The sequence below is a fragment of the Rhinopithecus bieti genome, unplaced genomic scaffold, assembly GCF_001698545.2.
Source record: "Rhinopithecus bieti isolate Rb0 unplaced genomic scaffold, ASM169854v2 scaffold_13342, whole genome shotgun sequence".
Lineage (NCBI taxonomy): Eukaryota > Metazoa > Chordata > Mammalia > Primates > Cercopithecidae > Rhinopithecus > Rhinopithecus bieti.
The window spans coordinates 2,428,255-2,456,122 of record NW_016807690.1 but is presented as its reverse complement, the minus strand read 5'-3'; the positions used below and the strand labels follow the sequence as shown (position 1 = coordinate 2,456,122).

The following is a 27,868-nucleotide window of genomic DNA, read 5'->3' as shown; positions in this document are numbered from 1 at the left end:
TAAGAAAGACATATTAAACAAAGAATTATTTGAGTACCTAATATGACCAATGTGATGCTGGCATAGTGAGGTATAAAGAAGTATCTAAGCCAAAGCATGCAAAGTTTTTTCAAAATAACCAAATGTATTTTCTAATACAATGTGAAAACGTTTATTCCACAGTGTATTTTTTCACTCTTGCTATTTTTCTTTCTGAATATTTAAAAGTTTGTACTTAACTACAATTCTTCTAGAAAGAATACATTCTAAATATTTTGGAAATCTTAGAGCTTCACTTTAATTGCTGTGGGACCTTGGAATGCCAGCATGTTGCATGGCCAAGATCAGTTAGACTGGGTAGGCAGAATCCTGGACTCTAGGCTTGACCTTGTCATGAGCCAGCTATGCCATCTTGGACAAGTGCTTTCTTTCTTTCAGCCTAATAACCTGGTCTGTAGCATAAGAAGCCTGGGTGACTTCTGCAGCAGTTAGAATGTTTATTGTTGCAAGTGGAAGAGTCAAATTTGATTAAATACTGGAGCTTATTTATGGGCTCAAGTATCCGGAAAGTCCAGAACCCTCCGCTGCCAAAATCATCAACTTGATCCAGTAGATTAACAAAGGACTCCATCTCTGTATCTGCCTACTTCCTTCATTTACAGGCTAGGCGACCCTCACATGGCTGCCAGTAGCATTCCTTGTGCACAACCGGTTTAAGAGACTGTCATTGATTCAGTGTTCTTACCGCCAGTTCTTAGATTCTCCGTGAATGGAGCAGCTAAGATGGCAGGCCCATGCCTAAACCAAACCCCGTGAGTAATGTGATACCCCGATTGGCTTAGTTTAGTTCATATGTTTCACCTAGGGAGCCAGGGATAAATTCAGTTTCTCTGAAATCACATTGATCCCTAAACAGAAATTGTAGCTGTTAAGAAAGGGAAAGAGAGAAGTGGTTGATGTGAAGGCAACCTGCAAATGATCTTGATCGAATTATTTAAACTCTGTTTCACTGCATTATCTCATCTGCAAAATAACAAAGATAAGGTGATACTCACTGCACAGGGTTACTGTAAGAGAGAAACAAGAAGCACATGTGAAAGTTCCTACCACAGTGTGTAATTTACAGCAGGTATTTATATAAACGTTTCAGGCACTCATTTATTCTGTGTGTCTGTGAGCCTATAAGTTCCTCGTTTCACCATTCCTCACTATATTTGTCTCTAAAATATAAATATGAAAACTTCTCTTTTGGATGATTCTGAGAACTCTAATGAGAATTCATGGATAACAAATGTAAATTATGTGAAACTTTTTATATGTCAACACAATTGCACTTATTTCTCTCAGAAGCTAAACTGCTTTGGTCTGGATATTTGTTTTAGTGTGACTTAATGTCTGAAGATATATTAGTTTCCCTACATTGACTAATTGCCATTTCTAGCGACACATCCTGAGAAAAATGTTTTCACAATATTCAGCTAACATGCACTGATTTCTCCTTCTGAACTTCCTCGTAAACAACTTATCAAGCCTTCCAAATTCAGACTGTCATTAATAGAGTAAAAACAGGGTAGTAATTTTTTAAACTGCTGATCTAGAGTAAACACCAAACATAAACACATGTGCCTTTCTCTGTATCTGCAAACGTGCAGTATATACCCAAATATGTAATCCGAATTATAATTATTACCAAAATAACCAGAAAATACATATTAGTTTTCCCCGAATTCTGTAAATGAGCTTCAGTTACACATATTGTTGCCCAAGAGGATTCTATTTCAAAATGACTTTGAATTCATTTCCATTGAGATGACCCAATGTCTCCTTAATTCAATATGTGCAAAAGGAAACTCAATGTTTCCCCACCCTTACCTTATTTTTCTTTTACATTGCTTGTTTTGATTCTTGAAACCACCAGATTCCCAGGTCTTGAGACCTCAGAGTTATCATTGACACTTTTTTTCTTGTAATCCATATCTTATACTAGCACCTTCACCACTATAATGCAGATCACAGATCTATTTTCAGTTTCTCATTGCAGCTGCTACTTTCCTGGCATGTTGTAAAATGAATCAATAGGTCAAGGTGTATCAGAATGCCTCAAAGTCTAGTGGCTGTTTGCCAATGTATCTCCACAACTGAATTCTGAAAATTGCCAGATTCAGCTTTATATCCCAGCATCTAGCACAGGTTCTAACACATAGTACGTGCTCATTAAATGTTGGCTGATGAGAAAAAAATGATGAGACATCTGATTTATCCAAGTGCCCCTGGTCTTTCTCCATTTGAAACCACACTGGATTTTGCTGTCGGATTAATTTTCTCAAAGCACAATTCTGTTCATGTTACTCCTTTAATAAACACATTAACAGCTACCATTTGTTTAGAGCCTACCGTGTTTCAAGGTTATTATTCTCAATAATCCCACGACAAACTGTCATTTCCATTTTCACTGATGAGGAAGTTGAGGTGCAGTGAGGTGAGGGCACAGGTCAAGCTCACAGTTCTCTAGGTGTGGGACTGTGTATTCCGATCTGTCTGACACCAGAGCCTGCGGTTTTCACTGTGCTACTTGCCTTTCTCTCCTGAAACACTTCTATAATGTCTCTCTAAAATGACATGCTCTTCTAGGACAGGAACTGATTATGAAAGAGCTAAGTCGTGAGCAGCTAGGGAGGTTTTATTATTCATAATTAGGTGGGTAGAGGAGAAGTAGGTAGACAGCTTCTCAGAGCTTGTTAGTGATGCAGCATCTCAGGCTCCAACCCAGACCTACTGAACCAGAGTCTACATGGTGGCAAGATCCCCAGGTGATTTGTAAATACATTGAAGGTGCAGGCTCACATGTCAAGAAAACACTGATCACTGGGCACTAGCATTGATTTACCCAGAACAAGTCATGTTAACTTAGCTCCTTTTCTTCATAGAATTGTCAAAGACATTGTTCAAGGAGACAATGAGGATTTTAGCAATGAATTGCATAAATATCTAGTAGCAGATTCTAATAATTAAACCCTTTTTTATAATAATCATTACTGTCTGTAATCACATGTTTACTAACTAGGCTGGAAGTTTGAATGGGCAGGAAACTTGTGTGCTGTGTTCATTATAATTCCCCATCACAGTGCACAGTACCCAGGACATGGTAGGAATTCAATATAGAGGTGCTGAATAAATTAATCAATTATAGGTGGTGATCTTGGAAACAAAATTTGCTCAAAATATGGGTGTGCTGATAAAAATATTTTAACTAATGAATGGGTATTCAAATCTCAGAATAATTTTTAGTGTTCAGTGAGAGGACTCTCCTCTGCCCCATATTTATTTAATCACTTCATCAAGCACATTGTAATCGTATTTCTTAAGTTCTTGGATTATACCAACATGGGGGAAAAGTTTAACATGTTGGAGGGCAGAATAAAAGCCCAATAAGATATTTTAAAGATTGGAAAGATGGCCTGAATCACTGAAATAGAGAAGTTGTGGCTTATGAAAATGAGTGAAAAGGTAACTTTGTGTGGTGAATATTATTCAAAAGTGTGATGTTACTACCCATAAAGATTATATAAGAAAAGGATGAAATAAGAAACGTAGACCATCCAAAGCGAAGGAGATTTCATTTGCCTTATTTCAAGGCTCAGTGAAACTCCTCTGAAAAGGACTAACTAGTAGATACTCTCAGCTCTGTGGGCGCTAAAGTCTTCTCTGTCGAAACTACTCATGTCTGTGGTTGTAGCGGGAAAATGGCCATAGGTAATACATAAACAAATGAGGGTGGCTGTGTTTCAATAAACTTTGCTTATAGACATTGAAATTTTAATTTTATATAAGTTTGTTTGTTTGTTTGTTTGTTTGTTTTTGAGATGGAGTTTTGCTCTTGTTGCCCAGGCTGGAGTGCAATGGCGTGATCTCAGTTCACCACAACCTCCGCCTCCCGGGTTCAAGTGATTCTTCTGCCTCAGCTTCCCAAGTTGCTGGGATTACAGGCGCCCGCCACCATGCCTGGCTAATTTTTTGTATTTTTAGTAGAGATGGGGTTTCACCATGTTGGCCAGGCCGGTCTCGAACTCCTGACCTCAGATGATCCACCTGCCTCTGCCTCTCAAAGTGCTGGGATTACAGGCATGAGCCACCGCGCCCGGCCACCTCTTTTAACTTTAAATATATTCAGGTTCTTGAGATGGAAAGCAAAGCAGAATAATATAGTGTCATTTGGGATACTTTAGAGGTAACTTCAGGTGATAAAAGATCCCTTCAAATTCTAGACCCCTTTCAACATTTTGTTTCTAATTAAAGTAAAAGGTTATGAGGAGGCGGAGGGTGAAATAAGGAAAAGAATGCCGTTATAATGGAGGTGGGAGACAGATGCTGAAGGTAGAGAAGAGAAAAAACAGGAATAAGCTTCTCAAGAAGAGGAAATACAGTAATAGGGATAGTGAAGGTTTAGGTGACTTTTAAGAGCACAAAATCATGAACAGTTGGAACTGGAATATGAGGAGCAGGAATTTGAACATGGTGGAGGTCAGGTCAGGTGACAGAAGATAACACATCACAGTCACTTGGTTACTGAGAAGTGATGCTGGTCCCCTAGGGTAGAGGGAGCTCAGTCTTGGCCACCACAGCTCACCACCTCTTTTTCTTCCTTTGCAGTTCTGAAACAGCTGGAAGAACTGCTGAGTGACATGAAAGCCGATGTGACTCGACTCCCAGCTACCATTGCCCGAATTCCCCCAGTTGCTGTGAGGTTACAGATGTCAGAGCGAAACATTCTCAGCCGCCTGGCAAACCGGGCACCCGAACCTACCCCACAGCAGGTAGGACCATTTTCTTCTTGACACCACCTCTTCCTGCAGAACCATTCTGGAGCTTGTAACTTTGTTGTATGTCCCTAGCTTTACATACTGGGTGGGTAGGCTGTCAGTGAATTCCCTTGAGATTGGGTGGATTCCTATCATCTGGAATTCTGACTCCTTGGGTCTCCTTCTCTAGGTAGCCCAGCAGCAGTGAAGATGCAGACTGATACCACCTCCACCACTGAGCAGTGACCTTCCTCACTTTCTCTTGTCCCAGCTTCTCCCCGGGGGGCCTGAGAGACCCTCACCTTCCTTCTGCCCATCTTCCATGTTGTAAAGGAACAGCCCCAGCGCACTGGGGGAGGGGAGGGAGTGAGGGGCGGTGGTGCCCTTCCTGCAGGAGAGACATGCAGCAGTAGCGCCGGCGCCATCTGCAGGAGCTGGCGGGCTGGCCTTCTGGACCCTGGCTTTTCCCCACTGTAACGCCTGTTACACACAAACTGTTGTGGGTTCCTGCCAGGCTTGAAGAAAATGATCTGAATTTTTTCCTCCTTTTGGTTTTATTTTGTTGGTTTATTTTGTGTTTTCTTTTCTCCTTTTTTGGGGGTATTCAGAGTGGGCTGGGCCCCTGGGCGAGACACAGCTACCTCTGTTGGCATCTTTTTAATACCAGGAACCCAGCGGCTCTAGCCACTGAGCGGCTAAATGAAATAAAGTGGGAAAAAAAAAAAAAAAAAAAAAAACCAAAAGCATAAAAAACCACAGCAAATTTCTTGATGAAAACTGAAAATAAAAGTTTCCTTGTATTTTAGTGCTCTGGTTCGGTGTGGGTGTAGGTGCAGGTGGATGAGTGTGTGCAGTAGGAGCCTGGCACCCTTAAAAATTAAGGGCTATGTGGTGTCCTGATACCCCACTGAAGAACTGGGTTATGTGTGGGTACAGTGTGTGCCTGGCCAGCGATGACTTCCACCTGTGGAAAATGAGAGGCTGCAAAACTGCAAGTACCACTGCTTAATGGCTCTGTGACCTTGAGCAAGTGAACTTCTGTGGGATGCGGGTTTCTCATGTATACCTCATACAGTTGTCGAGTTAAACCAGTAAAGTACATGGAACAGTTTTTAACACCTAACCACTACCTTAATGTTAGTTTCAAGGAAGGTTGAGGGGGGTTTTCTTGCTCAGTTGTGCAAAATTGGGATGCAATTTGTGGAATAACACAGCCTCAACCCCACACCCCCCGGAGGCCCGACCTAACGCCCTCCAACCTTGAAACCCTGGTAGTTCACCCCTCTTCATGTCTCAGACCAGCTCGGCGTTGCAACCCGTTGTTTCCCAACTAATTGTAGACCCACCTGAAAGCGAGTTCCGGCCGAGGCCCCGTGCGGACCAGGTGTAGTGCAGCACCTTAATTGAGGGGCTGAGCAGGAGTGAGCATCAAGGAAGGTGCTGGGAGGTTGGGGCACGGTGCCTCACAGCCTGTATTCTCAGCACAAAGGTTGGGGGCAAGAGGATCGATTAAGCCCAGGAGTTCTAGAGCAGCCCTGGCAACACAGACCCCACCCCCTAGACCCCGTCTCTATAAAAGATTTTTTAAAAGGGGCGGGGCTGGGGTAGGAGTTGAGTGGCATAGAATTCCATGATTTTTTTTTGAGATGGAGTCTTGCTCTGTCGCCAGGCTGGGGTACAGTGGCGCCATCTCAGCTCACTGCAACTTCTGCCTCCCAGGTTCAAACGATTCTTCTGCCTCAGCTTCCCGAGTAGCAGCTGGGACTACAGGCGTGCGCCACCACGCCCGGCTAATTTTTGTATTTTTTAACAGAAGGTTTCACCATGTTGGCCAGGATGGTCTCGATTTCTTGACCTGGTGATCCGCCCGCTTTGGCCTCTCAGAGTGCTGGGATTACAGGCATGAGCCACCGCGCCCGGCTGTTTTTTGTGGGATTTTTTGAGGTGGAGTTTCGCACTTGGTGCAGGCTGAAGTGGCACGATCTGGGCTCACTGCAACCTCCGCCTCCTGGGCTCAAGCAATTCTGCCTCAGCCTCCCGAATAGCTGGGATTATAGGCGCCCGCCACCACGCCCAGCTAATTTTGTGTTTTTAGTAGAGACGGAGTTTCAACGTGTTGGCCAGGCTGGTCTCGAACTCATGACCTCAGGTGATCCACCCACCTCAGCCTCCCAAAGTGCTGGGATTACAGGCGTGAGCCACCGTGCCCAGCCTGGAATTCCGTTATCTTGAGGCTCGACTAGGGCAGTGGATGCCAGAGAGAGGGCCCCGCTGTCGGGCCCTGGTTCGAGGAGAGGGTGCGGCTTTCACGCACCAGGTTTTCCAACAGAAACTGGCCGTGAGGCTAAAAGCCAACTCCTTGAAGGAAGGGCGGTCACGCTCAGCGGTTTCTCGTCACAGTGCTCCCTCCACCCGCCACGGGTGTAAGCTGCGCGGCTCCTTTGAACTTCCCCCTACTCGCCGCCGCCGGCTCCGCGGGCGTTCCCTGGTGGAGCGTAAGTTCCGGGTGCGGCGGCCGACTGGGCGCAACAGGAAGAGGCGGGGCCGCGAGGCTAGCGCTACCGTTGCGCCTGCGTGGAAGGACTCTGGCGAGTCCCGGCAGAAAGCTAGCTGCGGAGTGCACGTGGAGCGCGTCCCGAAGAACAGTCTCGGGCCTTAACCCGCATTCTGGTGGGTCTAGAGGAAATTGGGGGACGAAGGGTGGCAGCACTGACCTGGTCTGGGACGTGGGGAGAGGAGTGCACTACCTGGGTTTCAGGGTGGGAGGGCGTTCGTTCGGTCGGGCCTCCAGGGGATAGCGGGGTACTTGAGTCGCGGGTGCTGAGTCGGGGGTGCTGAGTGAGTTGCGGGTGCTGAGTTGAGGTTGTGCCCTTTCCCACTATAGTACGCCAAGCCAGCGTTCTGCCGTTACCTCCGGCACGCGCGACGCCACCTTCTCACATTTCTGTTTGCCATAGTACCATGGGGCGCAAATTGGACCCTACGAAGAAGGAGAAGCGGGGGCCAGGCCGAAAGGCCCGGAAGCAGAAGGGCGCTGAGACAGAACTCGCCAGATTCTTGCCTGCAGGTAAGGATTAGTTGCGGTCTCCTGATCCCTCAGCTTTTGCAGTATTCTGTATCATAACCTCTTCTCTTTTTTAGTCTTTGTTCATTTTGTATTTAAGTGGAATCTTCTGTGTATGAGTTACTAGGAGGTATGAATGAAACACTGTCGTTTAGATTGTAGGGAACTGTTTAGGTCGTAGAGATGTGAAGACACGGACACAACTATTCATGCAAGAAAAGGTGTGATTTAAAACATTGTGAGTTCAGAGGAAGGGAGATCCCATGCAGAACTGCATGTTAAGCTGGGTTTTGAAAAATGGGTTAAGTTGTACCAAGAGGAAGTAGTGAAGGGGAGGGGTCAGTCATTGATTTTTTGGAAGGAATGGAAATGGAAAAGCACGGATCCCGCTTCTCCATGCCAAGTAGTAGTTACTGTGTGGAAGACTGGTGGGAGATAACACAGGACCTGGAGTTTGTGTTAGGCTTTGGATAAAGGATGCAGTTTATTGAGATAGTAGCAAGTCCTGGGCACTATGTTGAACTTGTTGGTCTTGTTATGTCACTTCATCATTTTAGAGTCCTGTGAGAGAGGCACTATTAAGGAAATGGATGCGGAGAGGTTAGGAAACTCGTATAGCCAGCCTCAGTGGCTCACGTCTGTAATCCCAACACTTTGGGAGGCCAAGGCAGGTGGATCACCTGAGGTCCGGTGTTCAAGACCAGCCTGGCCAACGTGGTGAAACCCTGTCTCACCATGTGAGACAGGGTTTTGTATTTAGGTGAAACTAAATACAAAAATTAGTTGGGTGTGGTGGTGGGAGGCTGAGGCAATAGAATCGCTTGAACCTGGGAGACGGAGGTTGCAGTGAGCTGAGATCACGCCATTGCACCACTCCAGCCTGGAAGACCAAGAGTGAAACTCCATTTCAAAAAAAGAAACTCATATACAATTATTAAATAATGACAGGGCTGAGATTTAAATGGACTCCTTTTAATTAGTGTACTAATTACCTTACCATGTTTATTTCCATTCCCATTTATTTTCAGTGTCCCCTGTAACTTGTTCTGCCTCATTTTTCTTTTTCAAACAGTAAGTGACGAAAATTCCAAGAGGCTGTCTAGTCGTGCTCGAAAGAGGTAAGTTTGGGTGTCAGCACTTAATTGGTACTGCTCATCTTTAACCACAGAATTAATTCTGGACTCTCACTTTTCCCTATGGTGGAAATGGCAGAGCCTGGAAATATCTTTCCATTTCTTCACTCCTTGAATCTCTTGTGTCTTTTCAGGGCAGCCAAGAGGAGGCTGGGCTCTGCTGAAGCCCCTAAGACAAATAAGTCCCCTGAGGCCAAACCATTGCCTGGAAAGCTACCAAAAGGTCAGTGAAACTAAGAGCTGGATGCTACATGAGGAGTCCTCTGGGTCCTGGGTAGGGAAGGACTTGCTAAACATTTCCGGAATGAAAGGAACAGGCAGAGGACATTCTGAAGGGTAGAAAGTACAGGCTTCCAGGGTGTGGAGCCAGGGAATGTGTGGCTGCCATTAGTCCAGGACTCTTCAAACCCTTAGGGATCTTTGCAGGAGCTGTCCAGACAGCTGGTAAGAAGGGACCCCAGTCCCTATTTAATGCTGCTCAAGGCAAGAAGCGCCCAGCACCTAGCAGTGATGAGGAAGAGGAGGAGGAAGACTCTGAAGAAGATGATGTGGTGAACCACGGGGACCTCTGGGGCTCCGAGGATGATGCTGATATGGTAGATGACTATGGAGCTGACTCCAACTCTGAGGATGAGGAGGAAGGTGAAGAGGTGAGATTCATCTCTGGGCATTCAGAGAAGGATCCTTGCTATTTAGTTTCTTTCCAGATTCTTGAGACTGTTTCTTAGTGGCAAGGATAAGCCTGACTAGAGGAAAGGGGTTTTTGGGCTCCATCACTGTTTCCCTACTGCCTTATATCCTCTCCCAGTGCACCTACAAGTTTGAAGGAGCTGTAGGATAGAGCATTTAAAAAATCTAGAAGGCTATCTTGGTGTGGATGTGGGAAGGTGGACAATGGTGTGCGCCACTGATGGGAACAGAAATGCACTTTTTGTAAAGCAGTTATCTCAGAACTTTGAAATATTTGTTCCTTTTGGCTGGGTATGGTGGCTCACATCTGTAATTCCAGCACTTTGGGAGGCTGAGGCAGGAGAATTGCTTGAGCCCAGGAGTTGGAGACCAGCTTGGGCAACATAGGGAGATACCGTCTCGACAAAAAATTAAAAAATTGGCTGGGTGCAGTGGCTCACGCCTATAATCCTGGCACTTGGGAGGCTGAGGTGAGCGGATCACCTGAGCTCAGGAGTTTGAGACCAGCCTGGACAACATGGCAAAACCCCATCTCTACTAAAAATACAAAAATTAGCTGATGTGGTGGTGTGCACCTGTAATCCCAGCTACTCCTAGCTACCCGGGAGGCTGAGGCAGGAAAATCGCTTGAACCTGGGAGGCGGAGGTTGCAGTGAGCCAAGATGGTGCCATTGCACTCCAGCCTGGGCAACAAAGTGAGACTCTGTCTCAAAAAAGATAAAAAGAAAGTTAAAAAATTGTTTAAAAATTAGCTGGGTGTGGTGGCGTACGCCTGTAGTCCCAGCTACTCAGGATGCTGAGGCAGGAAGATGACTGAAGCTTGGGAGGTTGAGGCTGCAGTGAGCTGTGATCTTACCACTGCACTCCAGCCTGGGTGACAGAGTGAGACTGTCTCAAAAAAAACCAAAACAAAACAAAACTTCTTCCTTTTGACATAGTAATTCCTTATTAAGGAAGATGATCCAAAATGTCAGCAAACAGTTCTTTACTGAGGTGCAGGAAATTATTATACAATTAATATGTGGATATGTTATTAGAATTGTATAGAAAAAAAGAGAAAGTCCCCATGTGCACCCCTTTCTTCCATCCCTTTGTATCTACAGGGTCATTATTAGGTTTGCAGGCACCATGTGGATCATAATGCCAAAAACTCTGGAAACTTCCAAAATATACAATATGCTTAAGTAAGTTATGGTTCGTGCATATGATGCAGTTAATACTGGTCATTGTGTCTATGAAAATGCCTGTGATCTAACTGAAGTCTAAAAAGCAAGAAACAAACTTGAAAATGGATTATGTGAAAATACAGAGTAACTTTAAAACATACGGCAAAATGGGCCAGGTGTGGTGCTCACACCTGTTTTTTTTTTTTTTTTGAGATGGAGTCGTACTCGTCGCCAGGCGGGCCACTCGCGCCCTAGCTGCTCCACCTTGTAATCCCAGCACTAAAGGTTGGGAGGCCGAGTGGGCCAGATCACCTGAGGCAGGAAGTTCGAACCCACCTGGCCAACATGGTGAAACCCGTTCCTGCTAAAAATATTGAATTTTTTTTTTGTCTGCTTAAAAATACAAAAAATTAACTGGGCATGGAGTGCACGCCATATAGATCCCAGCTACTTTGGAAGGTTGAGGCAGAGAAAGCGTTGAACCTGGGAGGCGGAGGTTGCAGGAGCGCAAATCGCGCCATTGGCACTCCCAGCCTGGGGAACAAGAGCAAACTTCTCTAAGAAAAAAATAATGGCGAAAATGTAGTCAAGGGCATTTTTTGTCTTTTAATATGTGCATGGTATTTTCAAGTTTTTTTTTTTTTTTTTTAATGCAAAGGAAAAACACGTAAAGTAAAAGAAGTAAAATGTAATGAACCCTTTAATTCATTACTTGGTTTTTTTTTTTTTGAGATGGAGTCTTGTTCTGTTGCCCTGGCTGGAGTGCAGTGGCTTGATCTTGGCTCACTGCAACCTCCACCTTCCGGGTTCAGGCAGTTCTCCTGCCTCAGCTTCCCGAGTAGCTGGGATTTACAGGCGTGCACCACCATGCCCTCATTACTTAGTGTCTTTTTTTTTTTTTTTTTTGAGACGGAGTCTTGCTCTGTCGCCCAGGCTGGAGTGCAGTGGCCGGATCTCAGCTCACTGCAAGCTCCGCCTCCCGGGTTCCTGCCATTCTCCTGCCTCAGCCTCCCAAGTAGCTGGGACTACAAGCGCCCGCCACCTCGCCCGGCTAGTTTTTTGTATTTTAGTAGAGACGGGGTTTCACCGTGTTAGCCAGGATGGTCTCGATCTCCTGACCTCGTGATCCGCCCGTCTCGGCCTCCCAAAGTGCTGGGATTACAGGCTTGAGCCACCGCGCCCGGCCATTACTTAGTTTCAACAGTGATCAATATTGTGCCAATCTTATCTTCGTTTCTTTGCTCCTTTATTTCCTTCTGAGCGCAAGTGTTGGATTTTTATTTAGTGAGAAAATAAGATACAGAGATAGAAAGTGCCACAAGGGCTGATGGGAGGGCAGGCCTGTATTAACAGCCCTTGTTGTCTCTTCAGTTGCTGCCTATTGAAAGAGCTGCTCAGAAGCAGAAGGTCCGGGAAGCTGCTGCTGGGTGAGTTTTGGAAGCTGTTGGGATGGAGCATAGGCAGCGGCTAGGATGGGGAAGCTGTGTGGAAGGAGGAGGTGTCTGTTTTGGTCTGTGAATCACTCTGTTCTTGGACCTGTTTCTAGGGTCCAGTGGAGTGAAGAGGAGACGGAGGACGAGGAGGAAGTGACCCCTGAGTCTGGCCCCTCAAAGGAGGAGGAGGCAGATGGGGGCCTGCAGATCAATGTGGATGAGGAACCATTTGTGCTGCCCCCTGCGGGGGAGATGGAGCAGGATATCCTTGCAGGACAGAGTGAAGAGTTAGGAGGAAGGTACTTGGGAGAGGGATTTCCAGGCCCCAGGACATCATGACACAGTTCCTTAACAGGCCCACATGCCCAGGCTCCAGACCTGCAACGAGTTCACAAGCGGATCCAGGATATTGTGGGAATTCTGCGTGATTTTGGGGCTCAGCGGGAGGAAGGGCGGTCTCGTTCTGAATACCTGAACCGGCTCAAGAGGGATCTGGCCACTTACTACTCCTATGGAGACTTCCTGCTTGGCAAGCTCATGGACCTCTTCCCTCTGTCTGAGGTACTGGATTGCCAGAATGCCTCCTCTGCTTTTTTCTCGCCTCCTTACCCTGTGTAAGGAAGAGGTTCAGCCCCCTTGTCCCGCTCCCCTGACTGAGCTCCTTAGCCATCCTCACTTATTCCTTGCTGTCTTCCCTGGCAGCTGGTGGAGTTCTTAGAAGCTAATGAGGTGCCTCGGCCCATCACCCTCCGGACCAATACCTTGAAAACCCGACGCCGAGACCTTGCCCAGGTGAGGGGTGGCCTTTGAGGCTTGCTCATCTCAGAAGGGAAGTGATTTCTGCCAACTCCAGAGATTGCCCTGTGCTACCCTGACTGGGTGGGGCCTTAGGACCTAAGCATGACCCTGAGGGGCAAACCCAGAGGCCTGATATCTCTGGCAGGCTGGGGGCCTAGGACCTCTGAGGAGTGGGAAGTTCATCCCTCCAACCTCTGTTCCCTGTGACTAGGATGATGAGACTTCAGGATGAGCCTGCTGCCCCCAAGGAAAATGGAGGGAGATGATTGAGGAGCTGGGGAAATATGATTCCTGACTGCAGAGAAAAGACACATACGCACAGTCAATATTTTAAACTCATTTCTGAGGGTTCAGGGACCCCAGGTTAACGACCCCTGTTCTAAAGTCAGTTGTTGGGTTATATGTGTTGTGTATTTCCTGGTGTGAAGAAAACGTAGTAATGTAATGTGCTATAACCAGTATCATTAAATTTTTAGTATGGTGGAGGGGTCAGCCTCTTAGAAAATCAGATGCCACTTCCAGGAAATAAAGTAACAGGAGGTGGCATCCTGCTCCATTGGGATGAAGTTCAGACCTTGAGTTAGGAGCCTGAGGTTAAGAAAAAAGGGCACCATAGGATGGAGTGGGAAAGAGAAACTGCTCAGTGAGTCCATGATGACTGTATTCGGAGTAAGCACTCTAGGAGTTGTGGGGCCATGGGCCATGTTTTTAATGTCTTCATCTGTTTTCTGGGTAGAGTAGCCTATGAGGTTATTAAAATCTTCATCCTGACTGGGCGCGGTGGCTCACACCTGTAATCCTAGCACTTTGGGAGGCCGAGGCGGGCAGATCACCTGAGGTCAGGAGCTAGAGACCAGCCTGGCCGACATGGTGAAACCCCATCTCTATGAAAAATACAAAAATTAGCCAGGCATGGTGGTACATGCCTGTAGTCCCACCTACTCAGGAGGCTGAGGCACGAGAAAGAATCACTTAAATCCAGGAGGTGGAGGTTGCTGTGAGCCGAGATGGCGCCACCTCACTCTAGGCTGGGCAACAGAGTGAGACTCCGTCTCAAAAAAAAAAAAAAAAAAAAATCTTCATCCCTCTTCAGGCTCTAATCAATCGTGGGGTTAATCTGGATCCCCTGGGCAAGTGGTCAAAGACTGGACTAGTGGTATATGATTCTTCTGTGCCCATTGGTAAGTCTCCCCCACCCAAGAGCCCTTCTACCTCTGTCCCTGTCCCTACCGCATGTCACAGGGTGGTCCTCCTCCACAGGTGCCACCCCCGAGTACCTGGCTGGGCACTACATGCTGCAGGGAGCCTCCAGCATGCTGCCCGTCATGGCCTTGGCACCCCAGGAACATGAGCGGATCCTGGACATGTGTTGTGCCCCTGGAGGAAAGACCAGCTACATGGGTATGAGACGGGCAGACAGGTGGGATTCATCGGGCTGTCTTGCTTTTGAAAGTAGATGGGGTTGCTGACTCACTAGGGCTCACGGAACACAATGTGTAGGCTCTAGCAGAGTGGTGAGGAGCAGTCTCTGGAGTCGGCCTGGGTTCCAGTGCCGGGTGTGCCACTTACTACACATCTGACTCTGGATTCTCTTTTGTCATCTGTAAAATGGGATGGTAATTGCGCTTGGGTTTCCCCTTGTATTATGCTTGGATTGTGAGGGTTAAGATGATGCATTTAGAAGTCCTTGGCGGTATTCAGCACATACTCAGTAGCCATAACTTTTATTAAGCTGCTATCACTTAAAAGAAGTAATTTAGTATGTAGGACCAGATAGGTGTTCAGTAAAAATGGGAAACCACATTGGTAGACTTGCTGACCACCAGGGGCCAGTGCAGAGTGGATCAGCCTATAGCTCGGCAGGCTTGTTGGGAGTGACGTTGCCTTGAGGGGTTACCACTTCTCCTGTGGATTCCTGAGCAGGAGGCTGGGAGCTAGTGTGGAGGCAGTGGAACTGGCTGATCAGCACTGTTACTGCCCTCCCTTTAGCCCAGCTGATGAAGAATACGGGTGTGATCCTTGCCAATGATGCCAATGCTGAGCGGCTTAAGAGTGTTGTGGGCAACTTGCACCGGCTGGGAGTCACCAACACTGTTATCAGTCACTATGATGGGCGCCAGTTCCCCAAGGTGAGACTCCAGCTGTGTGTCTCCTGAGGCTTCTTCCAGTTGACCTTCTCCCTTCCTGACCTCAGTGTTCAGACTTGACCCTAGTAAATAGTGCGCTGCTGGTTGCGGAAGAGACATAGGATTCATCTGTATCTTTTCCCCAGGTGGTAGGGGGCTTTGACCGAGTGCTGCTGGATGCTCCCTGCAGTGGCACTGGGGTCATCTCCAAGGACCCAGCCGTGAAGACTAACAAGGTGAGGAGTCAAGTGGTGGCCGCTGAGACGCCTTGGCTGGGTCTCGTAGAGCTGGAAAGCGAGATGGGGACACGCTCTGGGCTCCCCTCTCCTCCTGAGGCTGCCTTTGGGTCTCTTTTTGGGACAGGATGAGAAGGACATCCTGCGCTGTGCTCACCTCCAGAAGGAGTTGCTTCTGAGTGCTATTGACTCTGTCAATGCCACCTCCAAGACAGGAGGCTACCTTGTTTACTGCACCTGTTCTATCATGGTGAGACCTCTGCCATGGCAGAGCAGGGGAGGCTGGGCTGGGGGGCTCTTTGCCCCTTAGAGCTCCCTTCAGCTCCAGCTCTGCTTTTTCCTCCCTTGTTTATCTTCCCCCAACATCCAGGTGGAAGAGAATGAGTGGGTGGTAGAGTATGCTCTGAAAAAGAGGAATGTGCGACTGGTGCCCACAGGCCTAGACTTTGGCCAGGAAGGTTTTACCCGCTTTCGAGAAAGGCGCTTCCACCCCAGTCTGCGTAATGCCCGACGCTTCTACCCTCATACTCACAATATGGATGGGTTCTTCATTGCCAAGTTCAAGAAATTCTCCAATTCTATCCCTCAGTCCCAGACAGGTAAGTGATCTTTTTCTACACTTCATCACCACCTTTGCTCTTTTCACCTTTCAGGAGCCTTTATGGTGTGACAGAAGGGAAGGGAAAGGAAAGATTCATGCATCCCTTACTCCAGCCTTTGCATGCTTGGATGAGAGAATCCTCTCATTCCAGCTAGAATTGCTTTTGAGTGCTGGACCCCATGTGAATAGGCTAAAGTGTTCATATGGATGGAGGCCTTTTCCTTTATTCTGCCAAGTGGCTGCAGTTGTTCAGCACTAAATACAGTCCAAATGAAGGTTGTGGTTTCTTTTCCTTCTTGGCAGAGTGTTGACTTACTGGTACTGTACCTCTGCTGGTCCAGCACTCTCAGCACTGGGTTGGAACAGAGCTCCACAGAGCTTTGTCAGCAGTTCTCAGCCCGTCACACTCATTGCAGATTGTTTTCTCAGCCATCTTGAGGAGTCCGGCCTGGATCTCAAGGGAAGGGTGGGGTTTTCTGAAACAGCCTTGAGAACGCTGCTTACTGGGATATAACCCTGGGTTTAATTGCAAGAGGGAGAGAAGAGCTACTTCAGAAATAGTAGAATTTGTCTGGGCATGGTGGCTCATGCGTATAATCCCAGCACTCACCTGAGGTCAGGAATTCCACATGGTGAAACCCCATCTCTACTAAAAATACAATAATTAGTTGGGTGTGGTGGTGCGTGCCTGTAGTCCCAGCTACTCAGGAGGCTGAGGTAGGAGAATTGCTTGAACCTGGGAGGTGGAGGTTTCAGTAAGCTGAGATCACGCTATTGCTTTCCAGCCTGGGCAACAAGAGCAAAACTCTGTCTCAAAAAAAAGAAATAGTAAAATTTGCTATAACTTAAAAAGTACATATTTTAATTATCCTGTAATTCATCATAATCCGTGTGGAAAAAAACTTCTCTGATTTAAAAAATAAATAGGCCAGGTATGGTGGTGGCTCGTGCCTGTAAATCCAAGTACTTTGGGAGGCTGAGGTGGGAGGATCGCTTAAGACCACGAGTTTGAGACCTGTCTGGGCAACAAAGGGAGACTTTGTCTGTAGTTCCAGCTACTCTGGAGGCTGAGGCAAGAGGATCCCTTGAGCCCCAGGAGTTTGAGGTTGCAGTGAGCTATGATGGCACCACTGTACTCCAGCCTGGGCAACACAGTGAGACCCTGCCTCAAAAAAAAAAAAAAAAAAAAGGTAAATAAAATAAAGGCTAGTGCTTCAAATTCATTTAGAAGACCCTGTGAGGCCGGGCGTGGTGGCTCGTGCCTGCCTGTAACCCCAGCACTTAGGGAGGCTGAGGCGGGTGGATCACCCGAGGTCAGGAGTTCGAGAACAGCTGGCCAACATGGTGAAACCCCGTCTCTACTAAAAATACAAAACTTAGCCGGACATGGTGGCACACGCTTATGATTGTCAGGAGTCTGAGGCAGGAGAATTGCTTGAACCCAGGAGGCAGAGGTTGCAGTGAGCCGAGATCACACCACTGTACTCCAGCTGGGGCGACAGAGCAAGACTCAGTCTCAAAAAAAAAAAAAAAAAAACCCAAAACCAATTAATCTCTTCCTTACAGCGTCTTGTTACTTCCTGTCCTCAAGAGGGCGCAGCTTCCTGTAAAAAATCTTTTGGCCCAAGGATAGGCAGTGATTTTTTTTCTTTTCTTTTCTTTTCTTTTCTTTTTTTTGAGACAGTGTCTTGCTCTGTCGCTCAGGCTGGACTGCAGTGGTGCAGTCTCAGCTCATTGCAACCTCTACCTTCCAGGTTCAAGTGATTCTTGTGCCTCAGACTCCCAAGTAGCTAGGATTACAGGTGTGGACAGGTACCACCATCCCTGGACGATTTCACCATGTTCACTAGGCTGGTCTTGAACACCTAGCCTCAAGCAATCCACTTGCCTTGGCCTCCCAAAGTGCTGGAATTACAGGTGTGAGCCACCACACCTGGCCTATAAGCAGTAATCTCTTAATACAAGGTTCAAGTAGGACTTGAATAAAGGCCAAGTTACATTAGTAATGGGAATTTCGGTAATCTGCTCTTAGGCACTGACCTAATTGTGTGGAGCTCTTGCCCAAGAGATGGCAATTCTCATATTTTAATACGAGAATATTAAAATATGGTGATTGGCTGGGTGCGGTGGCTCACGCCTGTAACCCCAGCACTTTGGGAGGCTGAGGCGGGCGGATCACGAGGTCAGGAGATCGAGACCATCCTGTCTAACACGGTGAAACCCTGTCCCCACTAAAAATAAAAAAAATTCTATGGGCGTGGTGGCGGGCGCCTGTAGTCCCAGCTACTCCGGAGGCTGAGGTAGAAGAATGACGTGAGCCTGGGAGGTGGAGCTTGCAGTGAGCCGAGATCATGCCACTGCACTCCAGCCTGGGCGACAGAGCGAGGCTCCGTCTCAAAAAAATAAAATACGGTGATAAGGCCCATTTTCTGACACCATCTGTTTAATTTTAACCCCAGGAAATTCTGAAACAGCCACACCTACAAATGTAGACTTGCCTCAGGTCATCCCCAAGTCTGAGAACAGCAGCCAGCCAGCCAAAAAGGCCAAGGGGGCTGCAAAGACAAAGCAGCAGCTACAGAAACAGCAACGTCCCAAGAAGGCCTCCTTCCAGAAGCCGAATGGTACCTCTAAAGGGGCAGACTCAGAATTGTCCACTATACCTTCTGTCAGAAAGACCCAAGCTTCCTCCAGGTTCCAGGATAGCAGTCAGCCAGCTGGAAAAGCCGAAGGGATCAGGGAGTCAAAGGTAACTGGGAAGCTAAAGCAACGATCACCTAAATTACAGTCCTCCAAGAAAGTTGCCTTCCTCAAGCAGAATGCCCCTCCCAAGGGCACAGACACAGAAACACCGGCTGTGTTATCCCCGTCCAAGACTCAGGCCACCCTGAAACCTAAGGAACATCATCACCCCTTGGAAGGGGCAAGGGGTTGAGAAGCAGCAGTTGCCAGAGCAGCCTTTCAAGAAAGCTGCCTTCCAGAAACAGAATGACACCCCCAAGGGGCCTCAGCCTCCCACTGTGTCTCCCATCAGTTCCAGCCGCCCCCCACCAGCAAAGAGGAAGAAATCTCAGTCCAGGGGCAATGGCCAGCTGCTCCTGTCTTAGATGGTTGAAAACTAGACTGGGGTGGCTCACTGCCATTGTCACCGGGTTGGAACTTTTGCCTCTATGAGGATGCCTTCTCCACTGTGCATACCCATGAAATTTAATACACATTTTACAACCTCTGGCCGCTGAATATTTTTGAGGGAACTGGGTACTGTCTTTGCCGCTTTAAGGGTAGAGGTGGGAAGGTGGGACTGGGATCTTCTGAGGAGAGGGAATGGTTGGGTGCTACTGAGAAATCAGGTCAGTTTTAGGCTCCTGCATCCTTGAGTCTTCCCAGGAAGGGAGAGCCCTGGAGTCAGAGCTAGGGGTGATTGAACTCTGGGGAGAGGAGGGCAATAGAAGTGTAGGGGAAGTCTGGGCATGCTGGCTCACGCCTGTAATCCCAGCACTTTGGGAGGCCAAGGTGGGTGGATCACCTGAGGTCAGGAGTTCGAGACCAGCCTGGCTAACATGGTGAAACCTCGTCTCCACTAAAAATACAAAAAATGAGCCGGGCATGGTGGCGGGCACCTGTAATCCTAACTACTCGGGAGACTGAGGCAGGAGAATCGCTTGAACCCGGGAGGCTGAGGTTGCAGTGAGCCGAAATCACGCTACTGCACTCCAGTTTGAGCGACAGTGAGACTCGGTCCCAGAAAAAAAGTAGTGTAGGGGAGATGGGCTTGCCACCAGAACCCATGGGGTACTGGAGGTCCTGGGCTTTAGGCCACCCCAGCTGGATTCCAGGCGGTGGCTCCTTTCATCCCTGGGTTCGGCTTCAGATCCGGAAAGGTCCAGGGTCCGGCCTCCAATTGGAGCCTGTCATTGGCTTCCCCCTCGGCCCGCCCCCTGACCTCTGCCCTGCCGCCGAGCCTCCTGATTGGTCGGCCCTGTCCCGCCGGCGCCGCATTGGCTCTTCACGCTCGCCCTCCATCCCTGCTCTTGCACTGATCTGCATCTCCCAGCAGAAGGCGCAGCCATGAATCCGTTATTCGGCCCCAACCTCTTCCTCCTACAGCAGGAGCAGCAGGGCCTGGCCGGGCCGCTGGGGGACTCACTGGGAGGCGACCACTTCGCCGGGGGAGGAGACTTACCCTCGGCGCCTCTCTCGCCGGCCGGCCCTGCTGCCTACTCGCCGCCCGGGCCGGGCCCGGCGCCGCCTGCCGCCATGGCCCTCCGCAATGACCTGGGCTCCAACATCAACGTGCTCAAGACCCTGAACCTCCGGTTCCGCTGCTTCCTGGCCAAGGTGCATGAGCTGGAGCGCCGGAACCGGCTGTTGGAGAAGCAGCTGCAGCAAGCGCTGGAGGAGGGTAAGCAGGGCCGGCGGGGCCTGGGTCGTCGCGACCAGGCCGTGCAGACCGGCTTCGTCAGCCCCATTCGGCCCCTGGGGCTGCCGCTGGGCGCCCGGCCGGCCGCTGTCTGCAGCCCGTCGGCGCGGGTGCTGGGCTCGCCAGCGCGCTCTCCGGCCGGCCCCCTCGCGCCCTCCGCGGCCAGCCTCTCGTCGTCCTCCACCTCCACCTCCACCACCTACTCCTCGTCTGCCCGCTTCATGCCCGGCACCATCTGGTCGTTCTCGCACGCCCGCCGGCTCGGGCCGGGACTGGAGCCCACTCTGGTGCAAGGGCCTGGCTTGTCGTGGGTGCACCCGGATGGGGTGGGCGTCCAAATCGACACCATCACGCCTGAGATCCGCGCGCTCTACAACGTGCTGGCCAAAGTGAAGCGGGAGCGGGACGAGTACAAGCGGAGGTAGGGATTGGGAAGAGGGGACAGGGCTCTCTGTGCCATGCCCCTCACAACGGGCCGGGAGTCGGTGTGGGTTCCGAAGAATCAGGGGTGAAAAGAATGAGAGTAAAGTTTGTGCTGTATGATGAGCTTGGAAGGAACTGGACGCAGGGAGACTAGAATCCGCAGAGAATGCAGAAGCCCCACTCGTGACAGGAAGAAGGACGCTGGGAGCGGAACACTGGGGAATTCCTCCTTTTCCAGCTTGTCTGCATCCAGGCTTAACTGCGGGCTTTGTGGGTGTGAAAGGGACTGGGTCTGAGCCCTACCAGTCTCAGCCCTGGGGCAGTTTAGGGATATAAACTTGAAAAGTAGGAGGCAAGGATATAGCGTCAATTTGGGAGAGTAAATTTAGTGAAATTGGAAGGGGGTGGTAAGGGAGGGGCTGTACCTTGCAACGGGTGATTCTTTCACAGCCCAAGGTTTCCCAAAGAATACTGATGGAAACCAGGTACCTGCTGTGGTTTCATAGGAAAAGCTCCGGGACCTCAAGCCATTGCTTGAGTAGGTCAACAAAGTGGGAAAAGAAAGAGTGAAGGGAATTCCCTAGGGTGAGGGTGGAGAGCAGGGCTGATGGGGGAATCTCTTGGCAGTATAAAACGCCAGCGGTGGAGGGAGAGTGGAGAGCCAGCAGGGGACTGAGCAGGGAGAAGCTGGGATATGGACACTCCCTAGGACTGCGAGGCCGCGGGGCGGGCCCAGTGCATTCTGTGGATGAAGATTTGGCTGTCTGAGAGGAGCCCGGCCCCAAGGGGCAAGGGGAAGGGATGTGATGCCAGGAGTGCTGGCTGTATACCAAGTGGATTCCTTAAATGGCTGATAACCAAGTCGATAGGACAGGAGTGAGAACAGAGGTAGTGTCTTGCAGACTCCAACCCATGCCTTGAGGAGGAAGGCGGTGACTGACAGTCAGAGAAGGCTTTGGTTTGGCGGCCTCCCCTCTCATCTCAGCTATTATGACCCCTTGTGGGCGGGCCTGGGAACTACCTATGCAGCCCAGTGTAGCAGAGATTCAGCACTGGGTGAGGATTGGCCGAATGTTCTAGGAAATGACCGCTGGGTGTGGGGGCGACCTTCAGGGATCTCCACCCTGCTGGAGTTGACCAGATCAGAGATCAGCAGGCTTTCTGAGCTTGAGTCCTGTCCTTGTGCTGGCTTCCTTAGTTGTGGTCCATGTTACGTGTCCTTGGGAGTTTCAGTTGTCCTGAAATCATTCTGGCACCCAGAACCAGCCTGCTCTGCCCGTGCAGGAGTTAACTAACACACTCAGCAGTGGGACAGGCACAGTTCTGGAATACATCCATAACCACAGGAACAACTGCTGTTCTCAGGAGCTTTTTTCTTTTTTCTTTTTTTTTTTAAACTGAAGGAGCGTTTGTCCTTGGTCCAGCTGTCCAGGGCAGGAAAGAGTTATTCCTCGGGGACTGATTAGCTCATAGCTCTGCAGCACACTGCTGTGTAGAAGGCCGTAGCTAGACTTGGATGGTACGTGATACTGGCAGTGACTCTTCTTCCACCCCAGATGCCTTGCCCTCCTTCTGGTCTCTTTATAGCAACACTGTAACTCCTGTTTTCTGCCTGGAAGGCCTGGGATGGCTTGAGCGCTAAACTGGGAGGTAGCTAAAGGCCTCCTGGGTTCTATTTTCAGCTCCCTTGCCTTGTGTGTGACCTTTTTTTGAGCCCCCATTTTTCCAACCTAGGATTGGTCCCTGCTTTCTCTCTTCAACCCAGGGATAGAGTTTTTTCTAAGAGTGGTGTTTGGTTCATGCAGAATGTAGGGAAATCGCTCTCAAATTCTGCCCATGTTAAGGGAACCTTGTAAGTGAGACCAGATGGAAATGGAGGTGAAAATGAACCTGTTTGTGTGAAATCTGGCTAAAGAACAATAGAATTGTAGTGGACTTCCAGGTGATTCATTTTTAGATTTTTTACCCTGTAAGATTTCCTTAAGCTTAACCTTTAGCTAACTGCCTTCCTTAAGTTTCTTCCAGGATTTGTTGAGCTCACTGTCAGATAGCCCCTCCTGCCCCCCCTCACACATCTTGTCCAGAGTTAGCATGCCCTTGACAGGTTTACTGTCTTCCTCGAGGGACTCGTGGGCTCCAGGGGCATGAGGGCACCACAGTTCATGCCTTCACACGAACTGTAGATGAAGAAACCAAGACCCAGAAAAGATAAGGGTCTTAGCTAAGAAAACATATAACCTGATGCAACTATGGCCCTTAGTGGCCTGACTGTGTGCATGAGAATGCCAGGGGGGAGGAGAGAAGCACCTATGGGACACACAGGGAAGGGGGCTGGGATCCAGGAAGGCTGGGAGCTGGGCTGTGTGGGGAGCCTGGCTGTGTGGGGAGCTGGCAGGGTGGTGGCTGGGCTGGCTGCCTCCTCCTGCTCTGCCCAGCAGGGAGGGGCAGCCGAGGTGATGTGGAGGAGTTATTATTAGGAATACTGCAGTGCGGCTGTGAGTGAGGAGAGTGGGACCCAGAGGCTGACATAGGAAGGAAGATGGAGGGAAGGGGAAGAAAGGGCTTAAGCCAAGGCTTCAGAAGCTGCCCACTCAGATTTTCATTTTTCTTGCTATCTTCTTGGACCCTTCCTAACCACCTTTCTTGTGTTGAAGTTTCTTTCTTGGTGCAGTTCCCCTCCTTTCTCAGGCTGGCAGAAGGGATGAGCTCACAGGAACAGGGTCTGAGATGTGCTGCTGTGCCAGCTAGACTGCAGGGCCCTGGAACGCCGGGCAGGTCCTAAGCAGCACATTGCCCTGGCTTCCATCTCTGATGGAATGGAATATGCACCGCCTGCCATGGCTGATGAGACATGACAAAGCTGGCTCTGGGAAGCATGCCCTAGCTAGGACCCTGCCGTGTGGCCCAGAGTGTCGTGCAGCCCACCTGCAGTCTTAACCTCTGAACTCTGAGCCCTGGAAGAGGCCGCTTCTAGTTCTCATCCACCGCACTCACCGGCCCTTGACACACTCTCCTTTCTCTTTCCCTCTGGATTTGAGTGCTAGTAACCCCCGGCTCGTGTCCACTGCTGTCATGCTGCTGTAGGACTTCTGGCCTCTGAGCCAGCCTGGTTGCCTCTCTGTGACTCACTTAGAGGAGGCTCTGGGTGGGCAGTTTCTGGAGCTTGTGGGGAAGGACTTTGAGTGTCTCCTACCAGGCTCTTGACCCACTCTGTTGATACAGTATGTGTCCTGCAGATGCTTTTACAGGGTTAAATGATACCACAAGAGGCAGGGCAGCGGGCTCGACGAGCTCTGTTCTGGTGCGGGCAGGAGGCGGGAGCCTGGATCTGTGCGACTGAAGGTGGGAGACTGGGCCGGGTGGGCCTGGTGGTCTGGTGTGGGCAGGAGGTGGGCAATGAGGCCAGCCAGACAGCTGGCTGAGCTGGGGCCTGAGCGGGGATGGGCGCCGCAGAGGACTGGAGCCTCAGCAGTTGTCCAAACAGAGCTCCTGGTGTGTGGCCCAGAGGTTCCGGGAAGGCAGCTGGCGAGCTCAACGCCCGTCAGGAAGCACAGAGCCACGTGACAGCTGCAGTTGGTCACCAGCTGGCTGGCCAGGCATTCCCGTGCCCTGCTTCTCCCCATCCAGGGAACCAGAACTGGGGTCTGAGGCCTGAGCCAGAGAGGTGGGGACAGGGAGCCATGGGGGCAGGGAAGGACTCTGTACCTAAGCTCTCTCTGCCCTTCCCATGTCTGTCAGGTGGGAAGAGGAGTACACGGTGCGGATCCAGCTGCAAGACCGTGTAAATGAGCTCCAGGAGGTGAGGGTGGCACCCCACTTGCTGCTGGTGCTTCACTGGGTGCCCCTGTCTGCCCATGACCCTGCTGCCGTCTCCTGTCCCTCCTTGTCATCTTTATCTTCCTTCCACCTCGGCAGTGCCACTAACATCAGGGTTTCTCCCAACGGCAGGAAGCCCAGGAGGCTGATGCCTGCCAGGAGGAGCTGGCACTGAAGGTGGAACAGTTGAAGGCTGAGCTGGTGGTCTTCAAGGGGCTCATGAGTAACGTGAGTGCAGCCCCAGGCTTCCCCGAGGGTCGAAGTGAGGCTTCTGAGGCCAGAGGAGCAGGCCCTTCTAGTGCTGGCCTGCTGCTGTCCCATCCACAGCTCCTTCCCTTCTTTTTGCTCTCCTTCCCTTTTTCCCCTAGCCACCCCGATCTCCAGAGAAAGAGAAGGCACAAAAATCTTGGTGTTGCGTCAGAGGTGGCGAACTTCTGAGGGCCTAGGGTTACAGAGCAGTTAGTGAGCGGCTTCTGGGGTGGAGGCTCTGCGGCTGGCACCGGGGCCCTGGGCCGATTCCTCAGCCTCTGAGGCGTCATCTTTGGCATGGGGAAATAAAGGCGTGCACTCTGCAGGGGTATCGTGAAGGTGATCATGTACTCAGGACAGTGCCCAGCACGCAGTGTTAGCTGGAAGAGGGTGAGCTGTTGCGGTCACTACAGTCCTTTCTCCACTCTCACAATTCCCAGGAGTCTCTCTCTCTGGGAATGTGAGTTCCAGGAGGATGAGGACCGCTCATGGTTCCAGTGAGCCCCTGCATGTCCCGGGCACTGGTCATGCCCTTCAGGGCTTCCGTTTGGCCAGGGAGCAGCGGCCCGAGCTGCCCCTTGCCCAGTATATGCACACAGTGCTGTGGGGGGGTGGCCCGCTCCCCAGGAAGAGGGGTGCACTCAGCTCAGGGAGACTCCATGGAAGAGGCACCAGTGCAATGTGGTGGGAAGGATGAGGACCTTGCGAGGCCTCATTCGTCCTTGTCTGGAGAACTGGCTGCCTCCTCACTGTTCCCTGGGCTCCCTGGACAGAACCTGTCGGAGCTGGACACCAAGATCCAGGAGAAAGCCATGAAGGTGGATATGGACATCTGCCGCCGTATCGACATCACTGCCAAGCTGTGCGATGTGGCTCAGCAGCGCAACTGCGAGGACATGATCCAGATGTTCCAGGTGAGGACGGAGCTGCCCTCTACTCTCAGGGGTGGGTGGGGCAGGTGGATGCTTCCTTGGCGGCTGGCCTGGAACGCAGGCCCTGCCTCCTGTTTGGGGAGCCTTACCTGGCACCTGGGGCCCTCACGGGGCTAGGCTGGGGGGTAAGGAGCAGTGTCAGGAGGGGCATTGTGGCAGCTGTCTCTAACGCCATCTCTCCCTTCCCCCTCTCTCTCCTCTGTCTGCTTCCTCTCCTCTCTTCCTCTTCTCTTCTCTCTTGCTTCCTCCACAGAAGAAGCTGGTTAGTTTGATCTCACGCAAGCTTATTAATGTCCCAGTCCCAGTTCTAAGCTGCCTAGGCCTCCTGGCCCTCAGTTTGGGCCCGCTGGGCTCTTGAGCACTGATTTTTTCCTGCCCTTTCTCTTTTCCTTGCTCTTCCCCCTTTCTCTCTCTCTCTCTCTCTCGTTCTCTTGACTGCACTTCTTTCTCTTCCTTCTCCCCTGGCTTTCCAGATCTGGATGTGATTCAGGTTCTCCTTTGTACACATTGCACCCTCATCCTCCTTGCAGCCTAAAGCTTTTTTTTTAGTTGAGTCATTTAATCAGAAAGACTTTTTTTAGAAAATAAATTTCCTCTTGAGCCATCATGCACATCTGACTGCAGCCCCAACGAGCCCTTCCTCCCTTGTCTGACTGCTCTCTTTCTCGATTTCTTCTTGTTCTGCCTTCTCAGTCTGCAGCCCTGGCCTCTGCTGTGTGTCTGTGTGTCTGGCCCTTGGTGACTGTCCGTGTTTCTGTTCCTGTCATTGTAACTGTGACTTTTCTCTCTGTCTGCCCCACCCTTCCTGCTGGTTCACGCTTCTCCCCCATTCCCGCCCTCTCTGCCCGGCCTCCCGCTCCCGCCCTTTCTCCTCATGCACCCGGCCTCGTCTCTGTAGTCTCTGCACTTGTCTCCCATTAAGGTCCCATCCATGGGGGGGCGGAAGCGGGAGCGCAAGGCTGCCGTCGAGGAGGACACCTCCCTGTCGGAGAGTGAGGGGCCCCGCCAGCCTGATGGGGATGAGGAGGAGAGCACAGCCCTCAGCATCAACGAGGAGATGCAGCGCATGCTCAACCAGCTGTGAGTCTGTAGGCCGTGCTCCCGTAGCACCGATGGCACAGCAGCCCAGGAGGCCGGAGCTCCCCAGTCCCCTGCCAGGACGAGGCCCCGCCCGCCCTGACACCCGGGTTCCCTGTCTCTAGGAGAGAGTATGATTTTGAGGACGACTGTGACAGCCTGACTTGGGAGGAGACTGAGGAGACCCTGCTGCTTTGGGAGGATTTCTCAGGCTATGCCATGGCAGCTGCAGAGGCCCAGGGAGAGGTAACCTCTGCTCCCGGCCTCAGGGCCCTCTGGCTCTGCCTCTCCAGCCTGACGCCCACGCCCCCGCTCCTCTCCTCGCTCTGTCCCCCCATGTGGCTGTCATCCTCTACCTGCGTCTCCCCCCTTCCTTTATCCTTTTGCTTTTCTTTCTCCAGTTTCTTTAACCGGACTTCCTCTCTCTCTCTCTCTCTCCCTGACTTGGCCCTTGGAATGCGCCCTGTCCCATCCCTGCTTGGCCTCCCCTGCTTCCCTTTCTACTCCAGCAGCAGGAAGATAGCCTGGAGAAGGTGATTAAAGATACGGAGTCCCTGTTCAAAACCCGGGAGAAGGAGTATCAGGAGACCATTGACCAGATAGAGGTAAGGGCAGGAGCGGAAGCCAGGGGCACAGTGTCCCAGAGGGTTTTGAGTGGGGCTGCAGGTGCAGTGGCCTCATCCCTCCTGCAGGACCCTAGAGACCAAGGTCTTGGGAGGAGGCGTGATCTCTCAGCTATAGTCCTTCTGGTGGGCTCTGAAGACCTCGGGCTCTAGAAGCAGAGAGATGTTGGTTCAAATCTCAGCTCTGTTACTTACAACCACTCTGAACTTGTAACAAGTTACTTGTTCCCTCTGAGCCCCTTCCTTCCTCCCTCCCTCCCTCCCTCCCTCCCTCGCTCCCTCCCTCCCTTCCTCCCTTCCTCC

General features: G+C 50.4%; 2 protein-coding genes and 1 long non-coding RNA gene across 10 annotated transcripts in view; all 3 read left to right on the top strand.

The window, feature by feature from the left end:
* Positions 1-4,465: 4,465 nt before the first annotated feature.
* LOC108536520 (uncharacterized) lies at positions 4,466-5,583 on the top strand. Its single transcript, XR_001887542.1, has 2 exons — positions 4,466-4,793; positions 4,969-5,583. It is a non-coding gene; the product is annotated as an uncharacterized LOC108536520 (long non-coding RNA).
* Positions 5,584-7,739: 2,156 nt separating this feature from the next.
* NOP2 (NOP2 nucleolar protein) lies at positions 7,740-19,256 on the top strand. Its single transcript, XM_017883345.1, is given in 16 exon segments — positions 7,740-7,845; positions 8,915-8,960; positions 9,110-9,198; positions 9,390-9,625; positions 12,203-12,258; positions 12,378-12,526; positions 12,626-12,825; positions 12,967-13,056; positions 14,156-14,243; positions 14,323-14,463; positions 15,052-15,191; positions 15,335-15,424; positions 15,552-15,674; positions 15,795-16,023; positions 18,485-18,941; positions 18,943-19,256. Coding segments are annotated over 16 exon segments (2,430 nt in total). The 3' UTR covers positions 19,133-19,256.
* A 461-nt stretch (positions 19,257-19,717) lies between these two features.
* IFFO1 (intermediate filament family orphan 1) overlaps positions 19,718-27,868 on the top strand; it is a 17,045-nt gene continuing 8,894 nt past the window's right edge. The window contains exons 1-8 of one of the 8 annotated variants that reach the window (XM_017883341.1): positions 19,718-20,866; positions 24,607-24,667; positions 24,817-24,912; positions 25,707-25,847; positions 26,119-26,127; positions 26,788-26,945; positions 27,068-27,188; positions 27,455-27,547. In XM_017883341.1, coding sequence (XP_017738830.1) covers positions 20,094-20,866; positions 24,607-24,667; positions 24,817-24,912; positions 25,707-25,847; positions 26,119-26,127; positions 26,788-26,945; positions 27,068-27,188; positions 27,455-27,547 — 1,452 coding nt within the window. In that variant the 5' untranslated portion in view covers positions 19,718-20,093. Of the gene's footprint in view, positions 20,867-24,606; positions 24,668-24,816; positions 24,913-25,706; positions 25,848-26,118; positions 26,128-26,763; positions 26,946-27,067; positions 27,189-27,451; positions 27,548-27,868 lie in introns of all 8 variants that reach the window. The other 7 variants (XM_017883337.1, XM_017883335.1, XM_017883340.1 and 4 more) reach the window with 7 other exon arrangements.